At 44.0% G+C, this 26442-nt stretch overlaps 2 protein-coding genes across 2 annotated transcripts in view; both read right to left on the bottom strand.

The window, feature by feature from the left end:
* The window catches only part of LOC310785919 (histone H3.2), a gene marked incomplete at its 3' end in the record, with an annotated part of 116626 nt that overhangs the window by 35561 nt on the left and 54623 nt on the right, over nucleotides 1-26442 (bottom strand). The window lies entirely within an intron of this gene.
* On the bottom strand, nucleotides 715-26397 carry ppp1r2 (protein phosphatase 1, regulatory (inhibitor) subunit 2). Its single transcript, XM_083648393.1, has 6 exons — nucleotides 26032-26397; nucleotides 17667-17774; nucleotides 12325-12408; nucleotides 9373-9476; nucleotides 8776-8949; nucleotides 715-6010 (listed from the first exon to the last, which is right to left on the bottom strand). Exons 1-6 carry the CDS (start codon nucleotides 26160-26162, stop codon nucleotides 5991-5993), a joined length of 621 nt encoding a protein of 206 aa, XP_083504519.1. The 5' UTR covers nucleotides 26163-26397; the 3' UTR covers nucleotides 715-5990.

The raw sequence follows: 26442 nt of genomic DNA, 5'->3' as shown, positions 1-26442 counted from the left end.
GGAAGAGGATCTGATGTGAACGACTACCCTCTGGTGGCAAATTGGAGGAACTAAATATAATTCAGTTCTTTATCCAAATATTCATGTCTTCATATTTGAATATTTTAGTGTTCAGTATGATCAGACTGATGGATTGTCTGTAGCACTTTATGGTGATTATTCTTCACAGCAACAAATATCAGGATTATGTTAAACCAAGAAAACCAAAGGAAACATCTGTATACATCTGTAGTTTGTATGGGGACAGTCATTTCCCATGTTTCATTCATACACATATATATCTCTCTATATATATATCTCTCTCTATATATATATATATATATATATATATATATATATATATATATATATATATATACGTATATATATATATACATACACATATATAGCTATTTTCAAACTTACCAAGACCTAAAGATGATCAGCATCTCAGTACATTTGTAGGCACCCTATTTATATGTGAAATAGAGTTTAGCCACATTTTAGGCTCACATAAACCATCATACACTACAATACAGTAACTAGTGTGGAACTAAGTCATATGAGGAAGATAAGGCTTTGAGGAGGAAATCGTGTGTGTGTGATGTTTTGGCTGTACAGATTTTGTAAGCATTGCTGTGTATGTGAGCAGCATACAGAGAGCTTCCAGAGGCTTGAATCAGACAGAGAGAATAAGAGTCGGGGAAACTGCTGGTTAGTCCTGTTGCTCTGTATTATTCAGCTATGTGTTATTCAACCCATTTCAGAACAAACAAAAGCCACAAGAGACATCGGTCCGTCATAACATTGATAACGGGAGACAAAGAAAAAACATACACATCCTTATGATTAAGAACATGCAAATTCAAAATACAAAAACAAACACAAATTAAAGATCCTCGTCAAATACACGAGACTGCTGATCACTCGACCCAAAGTCAGACATGGCAGAAATGGTGCAAAACAAAACGTGAGGCAGTGCAATTGGAAATGATGAAACTGCACAAGGAGAGGAAAAAAACAAGACATGGAGTGGAATCTGTTCATTTTACACACAGACATAAAGGAGAGGAAAAAACAAAACATGGAGTGGAGTCTGTTCATTTTACACACGGACAGAAATACAGAAGAGGCACATTTGCCAGGTAATAACCACCTAGTACAGGAGTGGGCAACATTGTTTTCCAGAGGGCCATACTGACTTACATCAAGTAAGCGACGGGCAACACATTGGAGATTATACCTGCCAACACTCCTGATTTTTGCGAGTCTCCCTATTTTTAACCCTCTCTCCCGTTGTGATTGGTAATTTCTTGTTAATCTCCTGATATAATAGTGATACAAATCCAATGGCTGTAGCAGATGAGATTTATTAACATAATTCTGCCTTTTATTGAGTTTTTGGGGGTCGTTTTGTTTTTCTTTGAGTCCGGCCCTGGGGCCGCATTTTGCCCATGTGTGACCTAGAGGGTCGATGTCGTTTGTCAGTCATGTTATGTTAATTGTCTCAAATCAGAAGACAGATTATTCAGATTATTAATCTCTATACATACGTTTTGAGATGACATCTCTTCTAACCAGCAAAACGTAAACTTGCTTAACGGCTGCAGAAGTCATGCGCCATAGCTATTTGATTACGGAGCCATTTGCATTTCCATAAGACGGTTCCATCAGAAATTAAAGTCCCTGGAAACATAAATAAATGTAAAAACTACCCAGCCAAATTTGAACGATTAAAAATGTTGCCAAGTATATAAAATGGTTTCTAAATCATGAAAAACTAAGCAGTAGCTATTCTCTGCTCTGAAACGGTGGGGGCGTCTCTCCTGAAGTGCTCCCATGTGTTCTCTCCCCCCTCCCATCCCAGTGCTGCACAACCTGATGCATCAGGGTAGAGGCACTTCAGCCTGATTGGCTCGCAGATCTTATTGTATAATAAGTCTGGAGCACAAGCACACCCACTTCAAACCCAACATTAAGAACAGTACAACAGCTTAAATGACGATACTTAGGATTTGGATTGAAATGAATGTCTAATATTTTTAATGCTTACTATTATGCACATAAGACCTGAAAATACAGTTAGGTTACTGTGGATTTGGGTTTCCAGGGGCTTTAAAGGGTCAGAAAAAAAACACAATATTCAGGGAGGATTCCTACATGCTCTCACTTTCAAAATGACATACTTCTTCCACAGGCATTCATTTCTTGAATTAGACTCTTTGAATGTTTGGTGTTCAGTGGTGTATGTTGATATAGTAGCTGGCTGTCAACTGAGCCAATACAATCTCTAGCTGAAGACATCACAATCACAACAGGACTCTTTTGCATCCTTACATCCTGTCCAATTCAACATCTTTTTTTCCAAGACCTGGTCAAAATATAACTCACATTCCAAACTTTTTCAGACTTTCTTGTCCATCGTAGGACGCCAGTAGAATACAGAAATGCTTGAAACACCTTCATAAGGCTTAGTAGCTTACTTCACCTGCCAGCATCTTGCTTCTCTAACAGGAGTGTGGGCTGGAATCAGTAGCATCGATAATGGCTCTTTCTCAGGATGTTCCCAAACTCCGTCGTCATCTGAGATACTTGAGTAGATTTGACAAGATTAAAGACTAAGGTTTAGTCTGGATGATAAATTGTAATTAATCTATGTAAGAGCCTAGTGTAACACTGCACAGTAGGTTTCCTCTGTCAGATCTATACAAGAGTCTAGTGCTTGGAGCGACTTGTTTAAAGACGGGGGCCATTTTCTACAGGACAATGTCCTGTTTATCAGTAGCACATGCATCCCTCAGGACTTGATTACTGTCCCTTATCTTAGCTTAATGAGCCAACATGTCTTCAGTGTCAATATAATTGCCTCACTGTTGTAGCAGGCAAAACAGGAGATCTGACTCAGTCTAGTCTGAACAGTTCAAACTGATTTGCTTGTTGTTGTTTTTGCTGCAATCTCCTTCTCTTCTAAACTAAACACTGTGGAGGGCAGGAGCCAATACATATTAAATGTTGAGATTGTACTCAAATAAGTGCTTCTTAAAGCAGCTATGAGGAACTTTCATTTTGTGTTGATTGTAGCGGCGCCTTTGGACAACAGCGGTACTGTTCGCCCAGAACAAAAACTGCATTTCCTGAACAAGGCTCCTCCTGCTAGTCTCACGTGGTCAGACCCAACGTCGACGTCAACAAGCTTCCAGCGACGGAGGGTCTGAATCACGTCAACTTTCTAGAAGCCAAGATGGCGATCCGCAAGATGCTGTGGGTGAAATCTGATCGGCTGGGCTGTGACGGAAGTTACATTACAGTACGGCATGCCCCGCCCACGGTCCGTGGTTGGTCAATTCATATGTCTGTCACGCATCATTTTTTTTTGCCTTGGGGGGCGGGCGTTAACCACTTTTCAGAGTTGTGTTCCAGACGTAGATATCATCTACAGGCAGGTCTGTCTGTCTGTCTGAGCCGAAGCAGGCCAGACAGGGCTTCTCTGAGTCAGAGAGCTTCCCCCGCTGTTTGCTTTACTGCATAAGGTTAACGTTATCGCTTCATTCATCCGCCAGAACAAAAATTGCAACCCGTTTCACGTCACACGGGATGCAGCGCACAGGCATTTAGAATAGGGGTGTCAAAAATAATCGTTAATAAAAGATGCATCGCGATGCGGACCTGCACGATTCTGCATCGATTCACAAATGTCAAAAATCGATTATTAAAAAAAATATATAAATTATATAATCAAATAAAATATAATGGAAGTACATGCAGTTGTTTATTTTAATTATGGATCATAATACAATGCAATTCTAAATGCACTTTTATTTTAAAAGTAGCCACACAGTGAGAAAAAACAAAGTGAGAAAAAAAATCATGTATTCGGGAAAAAAAGTGATGCATCGATTTAAGATGCATCAAGATGCATCGATAATCGTTATCGAATCGAATCGTAGCCCTCTGAATCGTAATCGAATCGAATCGTGAGGCCAGTGAAGATTCACAGCCCTAATTTAGAAACAGAAATCATGGTGTCATTTGCTGATGTAGGTGAGATGTGAGCCATCAGTATTACATTTAGACTTTCATAACCAGTTCAAAGTTCCTCGTAGCCGCTTTAATGGAAAACCTGTATGCCAAATTGACAGCTGGAGTCTGGATCGTTGTGGCAAAGCTCTTCAGTCGGGTTCTGTGAGGTATGTTTGAAGCGAGGCAACATGAAACTGCCAGAATTCAAAATGGGGTTTGGCTTCACGTTTCCATCCACACAAAGAGAGAGAGAACAGCTCATCGCAACACAACATTACAATTTCTGGCTTGTGACTTCACTTTGCCTTAGCCAAAAAGCCATACTGGTAATAGCAAGCATCATGGTGAAATACAACAGCATAATATTATTGGTTGAAATTCTTCAGAATCAAATGTTGATTGTGTAGGCTATGTTGCATTGTAATCATTTGATCTATAGCTAATCAGATATTATCGCACTCAAGTGAAGTGAAAGAATAAATTATTATTCCAATGGTAGTAGCAGGTAAGCCATGGAGCCTCATTGTCAGGATGTCAATGGGAACACACAAGGGAACACACATTGAAACAAAGCGCCTGCTTCGGTGCGGCTTCGGTGCTGCTTCAGTGCTGCTTCGGTGCGGCTTCGGTGCAAAACAAGAACACTTCAATCAAAGCCATGTGAACATGTGAACAAGACAAGCACCGTGCTCATTTCCTCGTGTTCAGGGATGCCTTGGTGAGGCCTACAGGGTTTCCCCCGTTTCCTCCAGGGGCTGAGGGAGTGAGTCTCTGCGAGACGGGAGTCCTGTTAGCCCACAGTCTTTAAAAAAGGGTCTCAATCCTCCTTTCAGGGTCCCAATCACAGACTCCACCTTTCAGGGTCCCAATCACAGACTCCTCCTTTCAGGGTCCCAATCACAAACTCCACCTTTCAGGGTCCCAATCACAAACTCCTCCTTTCAGGGTCCCAATCACAAACTCCTCAGGGCATCAACAGTCCAAAACAGGAGGGAGTTCTTGGCAACAGGAGAGGCAACCAGAACGGTCCGACAGTCTTTACCTTTGTGTTGTGCTGTTTGAGGGTTAAGGGAGGCTTAAAAACCATTGTTTTTGAGGGTTGCATTGCACGGTTTTAGGACTGGGAGTAGTAGAGACAGACAGGTGACCGGGGGTTCTTGCTGCTGAGGGGTGGTTTTATTATAAGGAGTAGTAGAGACAGACAGGTGACCGGGGGTTCTTGCTGCTGAGGGGTGGTTTTATTATAAGGAGTAGTAGAGACAGACAGGTGACCAGGGGTTCTTGCTGCTGAGGGGTGGTTTTATTATGAGTAGTAGTAGAGACAGACAGGTGACTGGGGGTTCTTGCTGTGGAGGGGTGGTTTTATTATAAGGAGTAGTAGAGACAGACAGGTGACTGGGGGTTCTTGCTGCTGAGGGGTGGTTTTATTATAAGGAGTAGTAGAGACAGACAGGTGACCGGGGGTTCTTGCTGCTGAGGGGTGGTTTTATTATAAGGAGTAGTAGAGACAGACAGGTGACTGGGGGTTCTTGCTGCTGAGGGGTGGTTTTATTATAAGGAGTAGTAGAGACAGACAGGTGACTGGGGGTTCTTGCTGTGGAGGGGTGGTTTTATTATAAGGAGTAGTAGAGACAGACAGGTGACTGGGGGTTCTTGCTGCTGAGGGGTGGTTTTATTATAAGGAGTAGTAGAGACAGACAGGTGACTGGGGGTTCTTGCTGCTGAGGGGTGGTTTTATTATAAGGAGTAGTAGAGACAGACAGGTGACTGGGGGTTCTTGCTGCTGAGGGGTGGTTTTATTATAAGGAGTAGTAGAGACAGACAGGTGACTGGGGGTTCTTGCTGTGGAGGGGTGGTTTTATTATAAGGAGTAGGCTAGTAGAGACAGACAGGTGACCGGGGGTTCTTGCTGTGGAGGGGTGCCTATACATCTGCTGTATGGCCCAACACAGAGCGCAGGAGCAGTGTCTGTCTGAGTTGAGATGCCTTCTCTATGAGTCCAGAGAGTTAACTAGAGACAGACAGACAGACGGAGAGAGAGAGAGACAGATATAAAGTCATATAGATCCCTGCTGTCACTCACCGAGGCATAGATTTCTTCAGCCTTCATCCTGATAATTTTGCAGGAGACTGAGGTGACGTGCCCGCATGCTATAATTGTATAACAGTCGGTGTAAAGATTTTAAAGTTCGATATTATACATTAAACCGCATCTAACTGGTATACCGAATCTTACCACTAGGTGTCGCACTTTGAGCAGCGCTTCCCAGTGGAGCCCATAAATGACTCCAGTCCACTTGGTGGCGATAATGCAACTCTAAGCTGGTTTGCCAACCACCAATAACACTAAATACAAAGAAGAACAACTGAATGGCGCTTGTTTATTAAATGACCATCAGCGACACAGTATGGTGTCATATGAATACTTGAGCACACGTGTCGTCAGTGCAAAGTTATGGCCCTCTGAGATCAAAACTTGAACTGTGTTTCTCAGTCTGTTGTACAGCTCAGGGATGGCAACTTTAGAGAAATACTTTCGACCTTTTTGAAAGACACATATTTAGCCAGGTGAGTGGTGACTGCTTCAGTGTCCCGTTTATATTTTATCTCCACCCCAAAAACAACTCAGACAGTGGCAGTCCTGTTTGCGCTTCTCCACCCTCCAACTCTAGTGAAATGTGATCTCGGCTCTCAGTGACTCTGTTAGTCAGTTTATAAACAAACTACGGTATAACTAATGGAGACATTACATCAAGCAGTGTTGATGCCTTCAAGAAGAGACTGAACAAGCACCTCCTCAGCACGAGACCCTAAAACTCAAGGACTTCTATTTATCATACTTAATCAGTCTCACATATATGTATGAGTAGCTGCAGATCAATGCTAGGCTCTCTGAATGTTGTTCATGAAGCCTGTATCTGTAATAGCATAATAAAAAAATAAAAAAAAATAAAAAAAATAAACATGATTTGAATCATGTTGCTTATTACTAATGCATTACACGTTAGATTTAGCCCTGTGAGGCTGCCTTTTAATTGGCTTTTCAAATCTAGTGTTCATGTGGCCTTACTGAATCCTGTCAAAAGTAACACCAGGTTCAACTCAATCATGTGGCGACATTGGCAAAATGTATTATGACTGTAATCTTGATATCAAGGTTTGTTGTTTTTATATTTTTTCTGTTTTGTATTGTATTGTAATGTGTTATGTTCTCCTATGGACCTTCCTAAGTTTTTTATTTTTATTTAACCTTTATTTATACAGGTGAATCACCTTGAGACCTGGATCTCATTTTCAAGTGCGACCTGAGAAGTGTCTGGAATAAAGTTGAATTGAATACTTTAAATTATTCAATCAGGGATAACATTAAACCACAGTTAGGCTACAGTAATGCAGGATCCATGGAATGCAATAGGAAAATTGGCTACAAAAAATAAAATACAGAAATTATAAAGTCAACAGGTGCCAGGGTATGGGTGTTTTTGTTCTAATGTCCAGAGTTCTTTGTATTTTCAGTTCTGATATGATTTCTTTATATATTTTAATTTGCCAGAACCTGGCATAATGATGCATGTCGGTTCAGTTCGTACACCGGACAGGACAACCGGAAATCAACCCATGCCTGCTCGGCGTCAAATTCAGACGTGTGCGTGTTTATTTACCAAAACATATAGTCAGACCCCGCATCTATATGGGACCTGCGGCAATTTGGGACTCGGCTTTTAATTTAAGTTTTACGGTAATGAAATAACATTATATTGCTTCCACAAATGAAATCGAATATCTGGTATCTAATCTATGATCAGGTCACTATAGACATGTGTCCTACCCCTCAAATGATTTGAATTCAACATCAAGATCTACATCTCAACAAACAGCCACAATAACCGTTCTGTTCGCTGCTCTCTCTCTCTCTCTGGTTTGTACACATTTTTAAATGTTTCATACAAACAATATTCCATAAATGTCCACACACACTAAAAAAAAAAGGTTATTTTAATTGTGATTACCCTTTAGCTTTAGCCGCGGCCTCGCCCACAGCTCGGCTGCTGTGTGGCCTCGCCTGCTCTATAGACCCTTTTCACGGGGGCCATTTTGTGTCGAAAAGGCAGAATAAACACAGGTGCAAGCAAAACACTAATGCGGGTTTCCAAATTCCAATCAAGTTGGAAACCCTGATTAGTGTTTTGCTTGCACCTGTGTTTACCCTGCCTTTTTGACACAAAATGGCCCAAGTGAGAAGGGACTATTGGCATGTAAAGTGCACAATTGCCCAACTTCGCATCACTGAAGACATCACTGTCACTGATGATGTTACATTGCCTATGATATCATCAGTGCCTATGATATCATCAGTGTCTATGACATCATCAGTGTCATAAGATGATTTTGGTCATGTCACTGATGACATTGTTGATGATGTCACAGACATTGTGATTGCTCAACTTCGCATCACACAATGCCTCTGACATCATCAATGATGTCACAATGCCTATCACATCATCAGTGGGACAAAAATTGAAACAGACAAATATTGCCCACTTGCTCTTGATTTAATTTGGTGATTTTCCCATACAGTTCCCTAGCAGTTCGTTCCTGACTCGTTCCTTAGTAACTATGCATGTTTGTGCTACAGTATTGTAAAGTGTTACCAAAACATCTACACATCAACATACATTTTCATTATTTTGAAAATGTATTTTAGGTTTAGAACGTATATTGTCTATAAAATATAATACATTTTAGGGTTTTACGGTCCTCTCTCTCTCTGCTTACCGTCCTGTGGCGGGTCGACGTTGATGTCCTCTGTCTCCTCTGTGTCCTCCATCTCCTCGTCCTCGTCCTCCTCGTCCTCCTCCAGCTCGCTGGCGATGAGCTGGCGGGCCAGCTTGATGTTCATGCCCTCGTTGTAGTGCATCTTCCTCATCATCTGGAACTGCGTCCTTTTTGCTGTGGAGACGCCCGGAGACATTTACAATCACTTATCACATCAGATGCAGCGTGTGCACAAGAGATTTGACCTGGTTCTTTGTACTGCTGATACATTGCCAGACAGATTGAGTGTCTGAGTCGTGTTAAAAAGGATCCCGACTCCAGTCTAGTTTGTCACTGAGCTGTCCCCATGAGCGAGGCGGCTGACCAGGCTTATTTTAGTCAACAATAACTGGTGATATATATCGCCACACCCTGGAGACGGGTGGTCATTGTGCTGAAATGAGGTAGAAGGAGGAGGTGACACAGATTCCACATATGGAAGTGGGTGTCTGGGACGCTGGTGAATGCTTTCAAGAGAGAGTATGTGACGCTGGCAGAGGACCCACTGGGCTGTGTGTGTGTGTGTGTGTGTGTGTGTGTGAGAGAGAGAGAGAGTACCTTGTTCTTCGGGGCTAAGCTCCTCTTCCTCCTCCTCGCTGCTCTCCTCCTCCTCTTCCTCCCTCCCCATGAAGCGAGGCTCTGAGCCCTCTGCTGCCTGCAGCCTGGGACACACACACACACACACACACAAACCAGCTGATGTGAAAAGAAATAAAAAAAATAAAGAAAAATAGTCTCTGATTCCTTTCCACTTTGCTTTTTTGCCCACCTGGAACTTTGGCGCCCCCCTTTGGCCACTCAGTGAAAATACTGGAATAGCATGGTGAGAGAGGTATAATTTACCCTGATGAAGGCCACAAGCCAAAGTGTTGCTGGAGTTTCTGACCTTTTCAGACCTTGTTCCTTTCTCCATAGTCCATACAGCTTGGGAAGTTGTGCCAGAAAGCTCTACTCTGCCCAGAGGCATGAAACATCTACTCTGCCCAGAGGCATGAAACATCTACTCTACTCAGAGGCATGAAACATGAAACATCTACTCTGCTCAGAGGCATGAAACATCTATTCTGCTCAGAGGCATGAAACATCTACTCTACTCAGAGGCATGAAAGCTCTACTCTGCCCACGACAGCTGACTGGAGGGGGGCTTTAAAGGGATACGCCAAAATCTTTTGGAGATTGGCCAAATTGCTAATAGTAAAAGTCGAATCTGGATGCCTATATCTTCACTGTGCGTGCAGTACAAACAGCGCTACAGCCCTCAATGCTACTTAGCTTTAACCTGACGCTGCCAGATGGACGGTATAGCTCCACATAGGTTTCACTAAACCAGTCGATCTGGGTTTGAAGTCACCAGACCCGCTGACGGAGGCGGGCACTTTGTCCAAGCTACTTGGCAGGTGATTGGATGACCCATCTGTCTATCACCGCTGGTGGGTGTTAACTTCAACCAATCAGATCGCGGAAGGTGCCTGTGGATGATCTCCGTGGTATTCATTGATTGAGTCCTCGCGGTCGTAAAGTCACCTTCGAAGCATTTAGTTAGATTATAACGAACTAGTTGTGTGGCTTAGCCTTCCCAAATGTTGAGGGTCGTTTTTTAGAATTTAATACATAGAATTGGGAACATTACATTCAATTTCATTCAGACTGCCTGTCACTTCCGCGATGTTGACGAGTGAAAAGAACTACAAAGACCATGTACCCACTACTTGCCCAGGCGAGCCTGCCCGCCTACGGCCGCCGCTGATTCGTCGGCCCGGCAATGGCCGGCATGGCTCGACCAATCATCTTAAACTGCCTGTGCGGGTCCAGACCGTCACGGAGAACCAAATGAAATGTGAGTTCACGTGACGGGCGGTTTACCAGGCTAACTTAGCTTAGCACTACAATGGTATCATAGGTATGATACCTTTGCCTACTCTTTTGCCTACTCCCGTTCAGTCGCCCAAAATCCACATTCCAACAGCGGCAGAAACACTTCATGTACATGTTGTGATGAAATAATCATCCAAAGTTATGGGAAACGGTCATTTTCTAAGTAAATCTGCACACCGAGAACTAACACAGTAACAGAACTAACAGAGTAACAGAACTAACAGAGTAACAGAACTAACAGAGTAACAGAACTAACAGAGTAACCAAAGTTACTTCCTCGTTTGCTATTGAGGCGCATGTGCTGTACTGATGACTGCACACAGCGAGCGCATCTTACTGCTACCGTAGTGGCTGGTGGTGGCTCGACTAGCGAGGGTAGCGGACGTGTAAACATCGAACCGACTAGTCACGCACATCCCTGACACACATCCAGAACCAATTGAAATGTTTCCTGGCAACACAGTGTCCCTGCAGCAATGCTGTTGCAGCAGCTTCTTCAGCACTGCAGTGTTTCAGAGTTGCCCTGCCCCTGACTGTGTCATTGTCTTCAGAGGTGTTTCAGAGTTGCCCTGCACCTGACTGTGTCATTGTCTTCAGAGGTATGGCAGTTAAGGCAACATATTGCTCTTAGAGGCCAGAGGTAAATATACGCTTACTGTATCAGTTCATGTTAACACACACACACACACACACACACACACACACACACACACACACACACACACACACACAGGACGCAGGTGTGTGTTTGGGGTGTGGCCTATCTGGATTGCACCTGAGAGCACAAAGTCAAATATTTCTCAGTTGTGGGATTCCTTCCTGCACACATTTCCCATGTTCAATTGAGACTTTCTCTAGAGTGAAAAACCTGGACTGGATTAGAAGGTTTCTCGTTGCTGCTGAATAGGGATGTCACGATACTACAATTTCTAACTTGGATACCAATAAATACCCAGGGAAATAGATACCATGTTCGATACCACGGGGGGTAAATGACAACACATCAAGAGGCATCAAAAATGAACAAAGACAGAAAGACGGACAGAAACACGCTTCTCTAAAATCTAGGCCCGATAAAACTTTGCACTCATACAGCAGATTACCTCTGCTCTAGTCATCAGCCTATCAGAACACAGCAGATTACCTCTGCTCTAGTGTCCTCTAGTAAGAGAGTGGCGTCAGCGGAGGACCAAAATGCAAGAATCATTAGCCAATGAACAGCCAGGAATGGGTCTCGCGCTACTTTTGGATGCTAAAATAAAGCCGATAATGTACAATTTGATTAATTTCAAGGGATGAAAAACCCTTTCAAATTACAACACTGTCTATTTTGATGCAACTCGACAGTGCTGCTTTTTTTACTGAAGAGTTCCACTTTCTACTTCCTGGAAAAAAACTGGTCCATTGGAGTGAATGGAGATGTCGGAACTCTTCTATTATACGGCTCTGCTCTGCTCTAGTCATCAGCCTATCAGAATACAGCAGATTACTGAGAACACTTTTAGTTTGTTGAAGCAACAGATACATGACGATAGAGGCAAAAATCAGTAGTATGTTTGCTTTTTCATGAAGACTTTGACGCCAGGTCGTCGGGTGGGAGTGCCCGCCCCCCCTCCCTGCTGCTGTGGTTCTTACTTTGACGCCAGGTCGTCAGGTGGGAGCGCAGCATGGCCGTCCGAGTCGCTCAACGCCCCTTCGTCATCTTCCTCCCCCAACATCCTGAGAGAGAGAGAATTGTATTGAATAAAGAGAAGAGGAGGATGAGTTTGAGAGCAGTGTGAGAGAGAGAGAGAGGGAGATGGGTGAGGAGAGAGGGCGAGTAGAAGGAGTGAGAGACAGAGAGAGGACAGAGAGAGAGGGAGATGGGTGAGGAGAGAGGGAGAGTAGAAGGAGTGAGAGACAGAGGGAGGACAGAGAGAGAGGGAGATGGGTGAGGAGAGAGGGAGAGTAGAAGGAGCGAGAGACAGAGGGAGGACAGAAAGAGAGGGAGATGGGTGAGGAGAGAGGGAGAGTAGAAGGAGCGAGAGACAGAGGGAGGACAGGGAGGACAGAGAGAGAGAGGGAGATGAAGAGGAGGGTGACTGAGAGAGGAAGGCTTGGGACAAGGGTGACCTTCTCTGCAGTACGCTGACATATTGGATTACATACCCGTTGAGACAGACAGACAGACAGACAGACAGACAGACAGACAGACAGACACCAAAGCTCTGAATCAACTACTATAAAACTTGGTATATAAGACACACGTTTAATACATTTTAGATCAAGGCAACATAATGGAGCCAGGTTTGAATGTTTGAATGAGAGTTCTTTAATGAAGCGTTTTTCCAACTTGACTTTCCAAAATGGGGATTAAGAATATCTCTATTTCATATTTAATAAGCATTATGATATTATTCCACCACCACGTGTTGCATCACAAGCAGCCTATTCATTGGTGCTGAATTGAAGTGAATTGACATCACCTTCATTTTGCACTTTTAGTGTATAATAATTTGCAGGTACTTCAAATACCCATTGGCCTGCATTGTGGGCGTAACACTGTCATTGATGTATTTAGACTAGGGATGGGCACCAATAATCAAAAAAATTGATCATTAAGAATCATGTCGATCATGTGGAATGTATCAAATAGGTGCTGAAAGCATGTTGAAAGAATGGATTTCAAGTCACTATGTGGCAGCAACCAGGCGAGGGTGCAATCAAACTTGTTTCAGGAAGCAGAAACCTGAACACTTATGGGGGAGGAGCAGCCAGTCACTGAAGCAAATATGAAGAGAGCAAATTCAGTTTTATGTGGGATTAATGTAATGTAATGTAATGTAATGTAATGTGTGGGATCATTTCATTACATTACATTACATTACATTACATTAATGTAATGTGTGGGATCATGTCGAGTGAAAACACGACTTAGCTCACTGTAAACACTGTGATGTTGTGTACATGTACAATACAGCCACACAAAGCCAATGATCCAGCACTTGACCAGCATACATCCGAGCCTGGTTCACAACAAACCCTCGTCTCAGACTCAGCCTACCATCACTTCAGTGTTAGCGCGGAGGAGATGTGATGGCCAACGAGCAGACAGGATCAACAGCAGACAGGATCACCCAGGATCACACCAAGCAGACAGGATCACGTAGAGATGCAGCGGTATGAGTTTTTGACGGTATGATAACCTTGGACAAAAATACCACGGTTTCACGGTATCACGGTATCGCGGACCTTTATGTGTTATTGTGAAATCTGGCAACAAAAAAATAGCCTACTTTTTGTTGTTGTTATTGAACTATTTATTTCATCTAATTAACGTATGTAAAACTAAAACACACATGCTTATCTTTTGTCAAATCGGATTGGACACTGGACATAAATGTTTCAATGTTAATGTGCACACACACACACACACACACACACACACACACACACACTTTTATTTGTATCCTTAGAGATCCAGATATTTTGGAAGAAAGTAGCAGTGCAGACACTGGATGCATGTGCTGTAAGCACAGGATAAATAGTGTAGCGCATTGCTAGCTTATAATGGATCCAAGCAGACATAATGTAAACACACACACACTTCTGCCTCTCTGTGCGTCACACACACACACACACACACACACACACACACACACACACACACACACCTCTGCCTCTTATTTAATGACTGTTGTTACTTCTCTTCAGTGCAATATGCCGGCATAAGACGTTCGCTCAGTCAAGTAACGTTATCGTTAGACCAAAGACAGTTGAGTGCTAATTAGCCATGTTATGTTATCGATAACGTTAGCCTATGACAGTGTTTATTTTACGTTCATCCTCCTGCCGGTGGAAATGGTTTATGTCCGACACGATGTATGATGACGCAAGACGTTTAACGTACCTTGAATTTGGCAAATAAGGAAGGACGGGTGTTGTTCCTGCAGATGTGCTGATTCATGTTTGAGGTATTTCCCCCTCTATCACTGGCCATCCCTGCTTTTACCAAAAATATTCCCACACACCGCGGAGTTTGTCTTTTTCGACGGGGCCGCGGCCCACCGCCTGGGGGAACGTTCTGGGGATTCTCCTTCAGCAGCCATTATCACGTTGAATTACAATAGGCTACGCACGGGAGTAAACGATTGACTTGATGACTTCTTGACGATCACAGCTACACTGATTGCTGAGACTGGGCAGCTGGGGGGAGGGGCCGCGTAACTGCACTCTGTCTGGGCACTTTCTCTCTCAGGGGGAAACAGGTGATACCGTGGGGAAGGTATGACGGCAAAACTTAGTGGTTTTGATACCGTGACTTTTTGAAACCGAGGTATACCTTCAAACCGGAAACCGCTGCATCCCTAGAGCAGACAGGATCACCCAGGATCACAATGAGCAGACAGGATCACCCAGGATCACAACGAGCAGACAGAGTTGCCAGCCTTCTAAAAAAACGTTTGGTAACGTGTATTTCAGGGTTGTAGTGTTAACGTTAGGTGAATCAGAGGTGTGGAAAAGCCTGGGTTTTGCTTTGACTTGCTTACAAATATGCCATAGGCTGGAAGGCTGGAGGGCGACCGCGCTGGGGACCGCGCGCCGTTAGTTGGGCGAGAAAAAGCCTTGACTCGCTGAAAATGCGCTACATTTCTCCATATCAGTTTTATAAACCCATCAAGACTCGGCCCAAGCAGAAGACATAAAGTCATAAGCTGTGTGCTCAATAGATGACACAATGAGTTATTCCTGTCCCTAAGTACAAGTAAAACCTTTCCATCACTTTAACTTTGTCTCTGCTCACAGAAGTGAATTGAGCAGCGGGTGCCCCGCATCCCATAAAGTAACGTTGCAGACGTCCAAAATGAATGAGTGAAATTGGTGTCTTAACATTAACGTTCATTTCCCGGGCGCTTATTAATAAAACACATGTTAACACGTTACGTTAACACGAATTGAAACTCACCCACATCGAATTATTTGTAACGCCGGGTGAGATCAAACGAGTGGCGTCAGCGGAGGACCAAAATGCGAGACTCTATCATTAGCCAGGAATGGGTCTCGCGCTACTTTTGCATGCTAAAATAAACAAAAATATTTATATATATATATATATATATATATTTATATATATATATATATATATATATATATATATATATATATATATATATATATATATATATATATATATATAATTACTATTATTAATGGTTAATGGTTAATTGCCCTGAATTTCAATTATGGAATGCCCATCCTCATTTAGGCGTAATTGAAAGAGTTTTGTTCTAAAATGTCCTTTTGGGGAAAGAAGAATATTGCCTGATGTTCATCGTTTCTATTAAAAGCACACAAATGATGAAAGAAAGAAAGAAAGAAAGAAAGAAAGAAAGAAAGAAAGAAAGAAAGAAAGAAAGAAAGAAAGAAAGAAAGAAAGAAAGTGTTTAAGCACCGATTGGCCCGAAGGTCCAAACACCCGGCCGAGAAACTAGAGGCCATCTCAGGAAGTGAGTAAGCGACACCTCCATAAGTGTTACTTGAAACAGCCCATTCACCTACACTTGGTCCTGATCCATTGACTTACACTTGGTCCTGATCCATTCACTTACACTTGGTCCTGATCCATTCCTTACACTTGGTCCTGGATCCAGGTCGTGTAAATGGGGTGTCTACTGTGACTGACTGAGGACATGTTGAGACAACAACGCTCTCTGCATAAAACGGCAAACTGTGGTTGCGTTCTGGCCTTTTGATTGCACGTATATATGATTGCACGTATATTATACATGCCCCTGGGGGGCACGGTGGCTCAGTGGTAGAGCTGTCGCCTCACAGTCAGAAGGTCCTGAGTTCGATTCTCGCCTGGGACACTGTGGGCGCTGTGGTTGTGTTCCCCCCCATATCTTCAGTGCCTACTGCCCAGGTGGGGTATCTCGTCGTAAGGGCCTTTCTGTCTGTGTGGAGTTTGCATGTTCTCCCCGTGCTCCCCCAGGGGGTTCCTCCGTATATAACCCCCCCACTAAAAACATGCAGAAGATCAGATCGTCATCGTCATCCGACCAGTGACGACAACATCCGAAGTTGGTCCCCGGGCGCTGTACGAGAAAGCGACCACTGCTCCTGGCCTGCCCCCCGGAGGAAAGGACAGGCCTGGATGGGTCAAATGCAGAGGACATATTTCACCGGCCACCGTCAGCATGAGTGTGTGTAGTGGCCGCATGCATGTGTTGTAGTGTGTTGTGTGACAATAAAGACGGGCTGCCGTCTGAAAATCGTTTTAAAATCGTTTTAATATACAGGATGTATATACAGGACACAGAGAAACGACAGTGTTAGGTCATGTAACTGTGTATGCTCGACCACCTAAGGGCTCATTTATGGTCACTGCGGCGAGCCAGGCGCGGGGGAGGAGCGACCGCAACGACACAGTGCGTACCTGAAGATCTTTCTAACAGAGCGTACCTGAAGATCTTTCTAACAGCACGTACCTGAAGATCTTTCTAACAGCGCGTACCTGAAGATCTTTCTAACATAGCGTACCTGAAGATCTTTCTAGCAGTGCGTACCTGAAGATCTTTCTAACATAGCGTACCTGAAGATCTTTCTAGCAGTGCGTACCTCCACAGCTCCCAGGGGGCGCTGCGCTTTGCAGGGAGAGAAATGAAATGAAGAAGTACACTCAGCCGTGTTTTCACCACATTTCCTGACCCATGTGGTAAAACTTTGATTTGTAACTGTTTGTTTTGAGTCATTTCAACAAGTATGTGTTGTGTTGGTACTGGGAGAGATTAAAAGCAGCACAGAGTAGGCTATCAGGCCTGAGAACTGAAACGCTTATTCAAACAAGTTTGGTGATTCTATTCATGTGCTGATATACGGTCGTTTGAGAGTGAAACTGGCAAACAGAGTGCAGTGCGCACGTGATCTGCCTCGCTCGACTATAAGGAGACCTTACCACAGACTGCGGTGGCTAGCCCTAAGAGCTAAAGGCCTCTCACCTGTTGTAAGGCGTGCTGGGCTCATCGATCTTCATCAGGCCGTAGTCTTTGTCGGCCGGGTGGTACGTGGCCAGGATGTTCATCTCGTCCCATTTCTGAGACTTCTTCCTGGGAAACGATGGAGAAGAAGAGACAGAGAAAGAGAGAGAAGTCAGGGTGAAGTGGAAAGCTTCAGTTCAGTCTATATAGCCCCTTATCACAAGCATGTCTCAAAGGGGTTTACATACAGTAGCATCATCACTGTCATAATACTACATCATTATGTCTACAGAGGTAGAGCGGGTCGTCCACCAATCAGAAGGTCGGTGGGTCGATCGGTGGTTCGATCCCCGGCTCCGCATGTCTAAGTGTCCTTGGGTAAGACACTGAACCCCGAATTGCTCCCGATGGCTGTGCCAGCACGCTGCGTGGCAGCTGGCCGCCTTCGGTGTGTGAATGGGTGAATGTAGGCACATTGTAAAGCGCTTTGGATAAAAGTGCTTTATAAATGCAGTCCATTTACCATTTTACCATGGTCTACAACATGGGTTACATACACATCATATACATACTACACATTAAATGTGTAGTAAATGATTACCGGTACATTACTACTACAACACTACACAGCATGTATTTGGACTGTGGGAGGAAACCCACACAAACACGGGGAGAACATGCAAAGTCCACACAGAAAGGAACGCGGTGGAGATTCAAACCCCTGACCTTGTTGCTGTGAGGTGACACAGTGCTAACCACTGAGCCACCGTGCCACCAAAGGTGACCCATTTGGACCTCTGCAAACCCAACAACCACCGAACCCCACCCCCATCCCCCAAGCTCCATCACAGACAATTCCCCAGAGGGAAGAGCAAGTGGATTTAATCTAGGAGCGAACATGCCCCAGTTTTCACTTTAACACTTTCAGTGCCACGGCCCTTGGGCAAAAGGTTGCTTGCTGTGCCACATAGGCCGCAATGCATTTTAAAACAGTCATATAATTTTTTTAATAATTACTATGTAAACACTGAACACGCACAAATAACGATGAGACTCTCTTCTATCACCTGCAAAAAAAAGTTTATTGATCCCATTTTCCGTTCTTTAGTTATGAGCCGGAGAAGATAGCTTGATTGAACGAAAAACATACCTTTTTTTCTACGAGCTGAGATAATGAGCCTTTTGTGAAATTAAACATTTCAAGCACATCTCTGACTCTGAAGCTAATTTTCTGATGTCTGGGTCTGTCTGGGTGAAGTGTATGCTGCTCTGCTGCTCTCCGTGCTCCCCCCCCCCCCCCCCCCCCTCAACTGCACACGCCTCCTGGGTGTGTCTTATGTGTCTGGTGGCTCTCAGTCTCTGCTGAGTTTGCTGCGCACACACAGTGAATGGTGCGCGACATTCAGCTTTTTGGTTCCGCGTGTGTTTGTCACGGGCTGGCATGCTTCCAGTTCGGAATAATAATGCTGATTATGTGAATGTGCTGTTGCAGCGTACATGGAAGTGCTCAGTTGTGACAGCGGATGCTGCTGCTGGGGGCACAGCTGGCGTTGTGCTCGTTTATGGAGGCACGTCGATGCATACGGACGGATGCAATGCGATTTCCTCATTTTCACCAGTGACTATTTCTGTGTGTTTGGCTCCTTTTTCTCTGATCAGGAGAGTGCTGTCGCCACCTAATGGGTTTGTAAAATAGGTTATCGACCTCCAATAGCTACAATATTGTTAGAGGCGACGTAAGAAGCTTAGATCGACACCCCCCCGTCAAAAAAACAATTTGGAGTTATGACGCCATTTGGCGTCGCTGGCACTGTACGGTAAATTTCTAATGACGCCATATGGCGTCGCTGGCACTGAACGTGTTAATTGCTGCACACTTTGGAAACGCACACGCACACAAATAAACACTTTGGAATGAAACGCACACGCATACAAATAAACACTTTGGAAACACACACGCACACAAATAAAGAAAAACACGCACAATGCATTCAGCACCAGAAAAGGAGATTGATACCTGATGGCTGATGCAGCATTTTTGCGTGTATATCCCTCATTTGTGTGTGTATCCCTTTAAGACAGCGAACCGCGTCACGCGGTTCGCGGTCTTAAAGGGATACACACACAAATGCTGCATCAGGTATCAATGGGTTAACTGTGAGCGGAAAAGGTCAAGAGTCAAACCACGTCTCATTTGGGATGATTGCTTTCTGGAGAATTGTTGAGATGTTGTCCCCTCTCCCCTCCACACTGCTGCTCCACCACATTGTGTTGTCCTCATCTGTGCAATAAAGGTTATCACCTCCGCCTGCTGTTCTAAATGACACTCATCCTGACTGCCCTTTCACATCTCCACAGGAGATAGACGAAGGAGTGGAGAGCAGATGAAGAAGTGGAGAGCAGATGAAGAAGTGGAGGTCTCACATTTAACTAAGATGGTGTCTGCAGTTTCTCCAAACTGGGACCGCGCCGGCTGCATTCTACTGCATGTAGTACACTGACTGTCGGCAAACACCTCATTGTGTAATTAAAAAAAAAATCACAACTATCCCTTTAACCGATATCAATTCTATTATTGTCTTATATCGATTCAGAAATGGAATTGATTTCCCGCGCCCGCGATTAACCTCGTTTGACCGACGCAGAGCAGGACAAAATGTCTGAGTACTATATTTCACTCCACATGATGGAAAGTCAGACAGATTGACTGTCTGCCCCTGAAGCTGTCCATCACACAGTCAGGATGAGGCTTGGAAGACATTGGAGGACAGATAGAGTTTCATGAAGCCTGCGTTGTGACCAGGTGTCCAGCCATCGGCCACTATGAATTATGGATGCCGGCTGTGAGGCTCCTACGTCCATGTTGATGGATAATGGTGGCTGATTGATGGGATAAGAAGAATGTGACAGCTTCTAATAGAATAGGAGGAAACAAATCAGCAAAGGTCTACAGTGTGCTACAATAGCAGAGAAACTTTAGTACCTCGATTCGGATACCAGTGCCAATTCAATACATTTCCGGTACTTTTAACTAGGCAATCAACTTGATTGTATAGGGACTAGGTTGCAAAGTGCGAGTGCATGGTAGGAGGGATTTATTTTCAAGTTGTGCTTCCGTGCATGGGGTTGTGTCGTGTGAATGTGTATATCTATATAAAGGCTAGAGTCAAGTATTGAAAGTTGGTACCGTTCGTTTACCTCCAGATGTTTTGGTACTTTGTAGTACTGAATTCGGTCTGCACCAAAAAAAGCATTGACCTTCGAGATCCAGTCCTACAGGGAGGCGAAGCTAAGTGCAAAGAAACTAAGAAATCATACAAGACAGTGTTGTTGTCAATTTGTGATTTCCCATACTGTAAATTAATCCGCACACAATTTCCTATCTTGGTTTTAGTCACTTCGACTTGCACAGATTTGACTGTCTCCACTACCAGAACACAGTAGTTGGGTTTCCATCCTAAGGTATCGCACATTTTAACTGAATTAACCGCGTTTCCATCCACTACGTTACGCGTAATATTAGGAGTTGATGAAGAGGACAAACAAATTGATGCCATTAAAACATCGCCAGACGCCAGTGAATTAATCCTGTTCTCTGAATAAATGTGAGGTAAAGAGAAAACATCCAGGAGGAAAACATGGTGGAAAGCTTGGCGAGCACACTGCTCTGCTGATCTGCTAACGTTGCACATGACGTTACACCAACACCCCATTCGTGCATCTGCATTATCTTGTTATGAAAAACATCACATATTAATTTAAAGTTTCTTGATTATATATACAGAGGTATGTGAAATGGATTACCAGGTGCCACTCTTCAATTTGGCATATATATAATCTATGGAGAAGTTACTCTAAGTTAATAAAATGTCAATTCTGGGTGTGAGTCGCCTGTTATCCCGCAGTCTTCTTCTGTTAAAATTGCATGGTTTTTGAATGGAGTTTGGTTCAAGATTCGCTTAATCTGTTTCCACTGCACTTATCGCATTTTCATTTAATTGATACAACAACTTTTCCACCTATTATGGAAACGTTTTTAGCGATATTTGGATCCCCACACCCCCACACCGGATTTTGCCGCATTTCCACTCAGGTTTTTCAATGCGCAAATTGATGCGCACTAAGGTGGATGGAAACCCACCTAGTGAGATCGATGATATGAATTATTGACTTTGGAAAGCTAACAAGCTTCAAGAGGGACTGGCAGCTGAATGGCCTGTGTGAATGTAGTATGAAGTCTAGAACAGTCATCACCGTGTGTAATGTCACAAAGTCCACAGTCCTCCGTCCTCGACGTCTTTTGGAGGGAAGTTGAATTGTTTGAACCCGGACAGGTGGCAGAGCAGATGAATGCAGGCTGCTGGATATTTGTAGAGCGAGTTCAGGAAATCCTCTGGGTGTCACAGACTGAGCTAGAAGGACGGCTGGGGGATATCTGCCACACAATCGAGGCACGTAAGAAGAAGAAAAAGATGTTTGGGCCGTCTTCAAGCAGCGGACACTGCTGCCTCAAACAATGGTAAGCCAAACAGCATGTGAACCTACAGTATAGTTTCCATATAAAAAATCCCCATGAGGAAAATTCCCAGAGACTTACTGTTCCTGCACTCAATCGGTGGCAGACCTGATGAAGGCTGACCTGACGAAGGCTGACCTTGGGAGGTTTATGGTTTAGGTAGGTCAAAAAGTAGGCAGCATCACCGACAAGGATTATGATCAATTGCACCGTGTTGAAAGGTGTATGGCGAGGAACCGCTCCCCAAACAATAGAACGCTGTGTTGAGAATGTGCCGGGCCGGCACAGAACTATTAGTTCTGAAAGTCAAGACCTTACAAAGAAAGGACAGAAGAAAACTTTGCCCACAACAAAAATAACCTATGGTGCTCAACTTGATGAGGAAATTAAACTGGGGCCGGATTGTACACCAATACACCTAAATCTCTAGACTCTTGCTATATCGCTCAATGGGCAGTAACAGTCTGAGTTTATTTCCCACTGGAATACCCCCATAATATACTGTAAAGGTATGCCCAAAATGCACATGTTACCAGTAGTTTCAGAGGGAGGCATAACAAAGAATAACAAATAAACATACCTTATTAAAATTAGCCTACATAACAGGGTTTTTGCTGCATAGGCAATTATGAGTCAAATGTCCGCCTCCAGCTCTCAGAGGCTCTCTCTGACAGCTGAAAACACGATATTCTAACAAGCATCGCACTCGGTGGATTTCTGTAATTAGTAACTGCAAACACGGCATTAACGTTAGCCGACATGTTGCCGGAGTGCCGCTGTAGCGTAATCGGCACACAGTGCACCGGAGAAGGCTCTGCCTAACCTGCCAATAGGGGTGTCAAAAATAATCGATTATAAGATGCATCGCGATGCGGACGTGCACGATTCTGCATCGATTAACAAATATCAAAAATCGATTATTAAAAAAAAAAAAAAAAAAAATTATAATCAAATAAAATAGAATGCAAGTACATGCAGTTGTTTATTTTAATTATGGATCATACAATGCAATTCCAAATGCACTTTTATTTTAAAAGTAGCCACACAGTGAGAAAAAAGAAAGTGAGAAAAAATAAATCATGTATTGCGGAAAAAGTGATGCATCGCGATGCATCGTGATGCATCGTTTAAACGAATCGAATCGAATCGTTGACAGATGAATCGTAATCGAATCGAAACGTGAGGCCAGTGAAGATTCACAGCCCTACCTGCCAATGAGGAAGAAAGGAGTGGAGTGAAGTCAAAGTTACTGCAGCAGCAGCTCTGAGCTCAGTACTCAGACGACGGTGCGGTGGGCTCTTTAAATACAACATCCAGGCGCAGTGGGATGGTGGATTATGACTTGATTTCACGCTATGTTAATGCTGGAAATTAAACAAACATCCTCATCTTTTACTCTCCATGACAACAAGCTTGGCATAACGTTACTTGTTTGTTACATTAGCTAACTAGCTAAACGTAACCTCGCATCACCAGGCTCTTGTGAAGCTAAACCCCACTTACTGCTGCGTTCAAGAGGGCTCGTGTTTACCGTGAATACGAGACTGGAAGTCATGTACACGACATGCTCGGCATTCAAGTGGTCATGTCGTAAACATGCGCCGTTGACTAGAAGCCACCGAGGCTAACAATTTAGCTATCACTAGCTAGCGAGCGGCTAACTACGTTAATGCAGGAAATGCAAAGGCATAATGACAGAGGAAACAACATGTTCCTCAGACATATTCTAAAATGTCTATGAAAAGCTCTATACAACTAAAATGTCAATATAGTATATTTACTTTCCATCAATGTCCATGGCGTCCGCCATTTTGTGAAAATGTCACAAGACACATCCTGAGCTTTGAAGCTTTCAGGAAGATTCCACATACCAAGTGGTGAAAACCACATGAGGGCGCCGTTCAAGTGGATTGATGTCGTATCCACGGTAAACACGAGCCCACTTGAACGCAGCATACGCAGCCTAGGGGATCTGCTGACCCAGCTCTGGTGGTGCGTTCAGGGTGAGTCTGAAATACCTGAAATTTTAAATCTGAAATTTGTAATGGTCAATTCCATCCGCGATTGCCGAAATCATATGGCTCTATAACCGTTCCTTTGCTGTTTACCATCTGAAAACATTAGTTCCGCCTGTATTGTTCCTACTTGGTGTTCGTCTATAAACTCTATGATAGTGCTGTCATCATTAGGTGAACGGGAAAAAATGCAAAGTGGACTTGCTTGCTTAACCAATACTGTGTGGAGGGCCACATATAGTATATTTTGAGAGACAAGCCGCGGGCCGTTTAAAGTCGATCAGCGGGCCGCAATTGGCCCCGGGGCCGGACTTTGGACATGCCTGCCTTAGACAGAATCCAAATAGTGTAAAAGCTCAAGGCCTCTTCTATGTTTGTGTTTGTGCTTGGGGCACTTCAGCAGGTTCGGACACAGAAGGAATTTGAAATAAGAATCCATTACAGATCCTCCTCCAAACTGCAGCCTCTTTTCTTTTCTTTTTTAACTATCAGAGAAGGTCGCTATTTTCAGGTTCGGCTACACTTTTCTTCTTTCATTTGTATCTTTAGACCTGCTCAATTGCTTCATAAGCATTTCTGACTCTCCATCTTCAAAGAGCTGACCCTTCAGTTTGTGAGCAACTAGTCTGGACGCACAGTTTGCTCCGGGCAGAGAGGCGACTGTCTGAGACAGCTCTGGGAGAGCTGCTCACAGAGGGAGCAGGGGGTTTGGGGCATTATGTGTTGCTTCCGCAGTGTCAGTGTCAATGAGATCAATCAATGCATTGATTAGAGGCGGACAGAAAGCCACAACAAGCCCCTGTAGAGTCGACACAAGTCTGCAATGGACACAAGTATGTGGTGGGATGGGGATGGCTTTGGGACGGGGGTGATAGCAGTTAGAATGATACAGTTTTGTGAGTGAGTGATGCAAGATGAATCCCTCTGCAGTTTAGGTAACAAGGTAAACTAGAGCAGACATAGACGTAAGACTGTCAGAACAGCTTTGTTTATAGGCATGTTTGCCAAGCAGATTTTGCATCTCTATGGACCCTGCCTGGTGCTTCAACGCCAGTGTTGGCTTGTCCTTGGCTAGCACAGCTCTCAGTAGTTGAGTTTCCATCCACCTGTTTTTATGCGAATTTTCAATTTGCGCATAAAAAACCTGAGTGGAAATTCGAAAAAAACGCAAAACGCAAAACAGTTTTCACGCTTGGGGGAGGTGGAAACGTTGGCGTATATCCATAAAAGGTAATGCAGATGTAACAGCGAATATTACTATACTAAGGGATGTAGTGGAGGGGAAACCCAAATAAACTCTGTTTACCCACTACTTCAGCCTCATAGAAAACGTAATGACTGAGTGAGTACACATAGGAATTGTATCAAACTGATATAAGCTATATGATGACTGTCTTTTAAGGACAAATATTTTTCTGTAATTGATTTTGGTTTGTGTGGGTGTTTCCCTTCTGATTATCACTGCTCATAGTTAACTCCGCTTATTTATTTTTGCCCTTACATCACTACTACAGGTAAGGTTACAGAGTTGAAGCTAACATTATTTCCAACATAACATTACCTGTCGTGCCTCTCTTTGAGATGAGCTAGTATAAGCAAGCTAACCTAAGTTAGCTAACGTGACTGTACTTTAGCTTTTGATTCCAACCACTGTCAAGCTAGTTTTCACAGATGGGAAAACAGTTGACAGTTGCGACAAGAGCCACCAACAGCAACGTTACGAAAGTATCATGACATGTAGCACATGGTTGGCTAACTGCTAACAACTACAATTAGCCCGACAGGGTGGAGGCTAACCAGTGTTTACTGTTTAGCTAACGCTAGCTGCCTGGCTAGCAATCACACGGCAACTCACTGTGGGTCGTCTTCCAGGAGTCCAGGCGCTGGTTCTGGATTCTCCGCTGGCACGTCGTCCGGCAGCGATCTGACATGTCCCCCGCTGCTCTTGTTCTTCAGGATGCCTTTGATCGGCCGGGGAGCTGCCATCCCACACGCTGCCTGCCTGTCAGACCAACCGGCCGGTGTGGCTCCAAGAGGGGGCAATTTAACTCTCTCACACCGGCGGCTAGCAAGAACCGTGCGTCCTGCGTCTTGCTGCTACTCACTTAGCAAAGGTTTATGTTTCAAAGATGCCCGCCGTCATAACTATATGCTGTGAAGTATAAACCCATGCGAAAGCTGGTACAATACTGTATCCTCGCGTCGCTACGTGCTGTGACAGCTCTGCATGTCCTCCCCTGCCTGGCTGCTGGCTGGCGGCGGCAGC

Source organism: Poromitra crassiceps (genome assembly GCF_964638095.1).
Source record: "Poromitra crassiceps genome assembly, chromosome: 12".
NCBI lineage: Eukaryota > Metazoa > Chordata > Actinopteri > Beryciformes > Melamphaidae > Poromitra > Poromitra crassiceps.
This window is presented reverse-complemented; position numbering and strand designations above follow the sequence as displayed.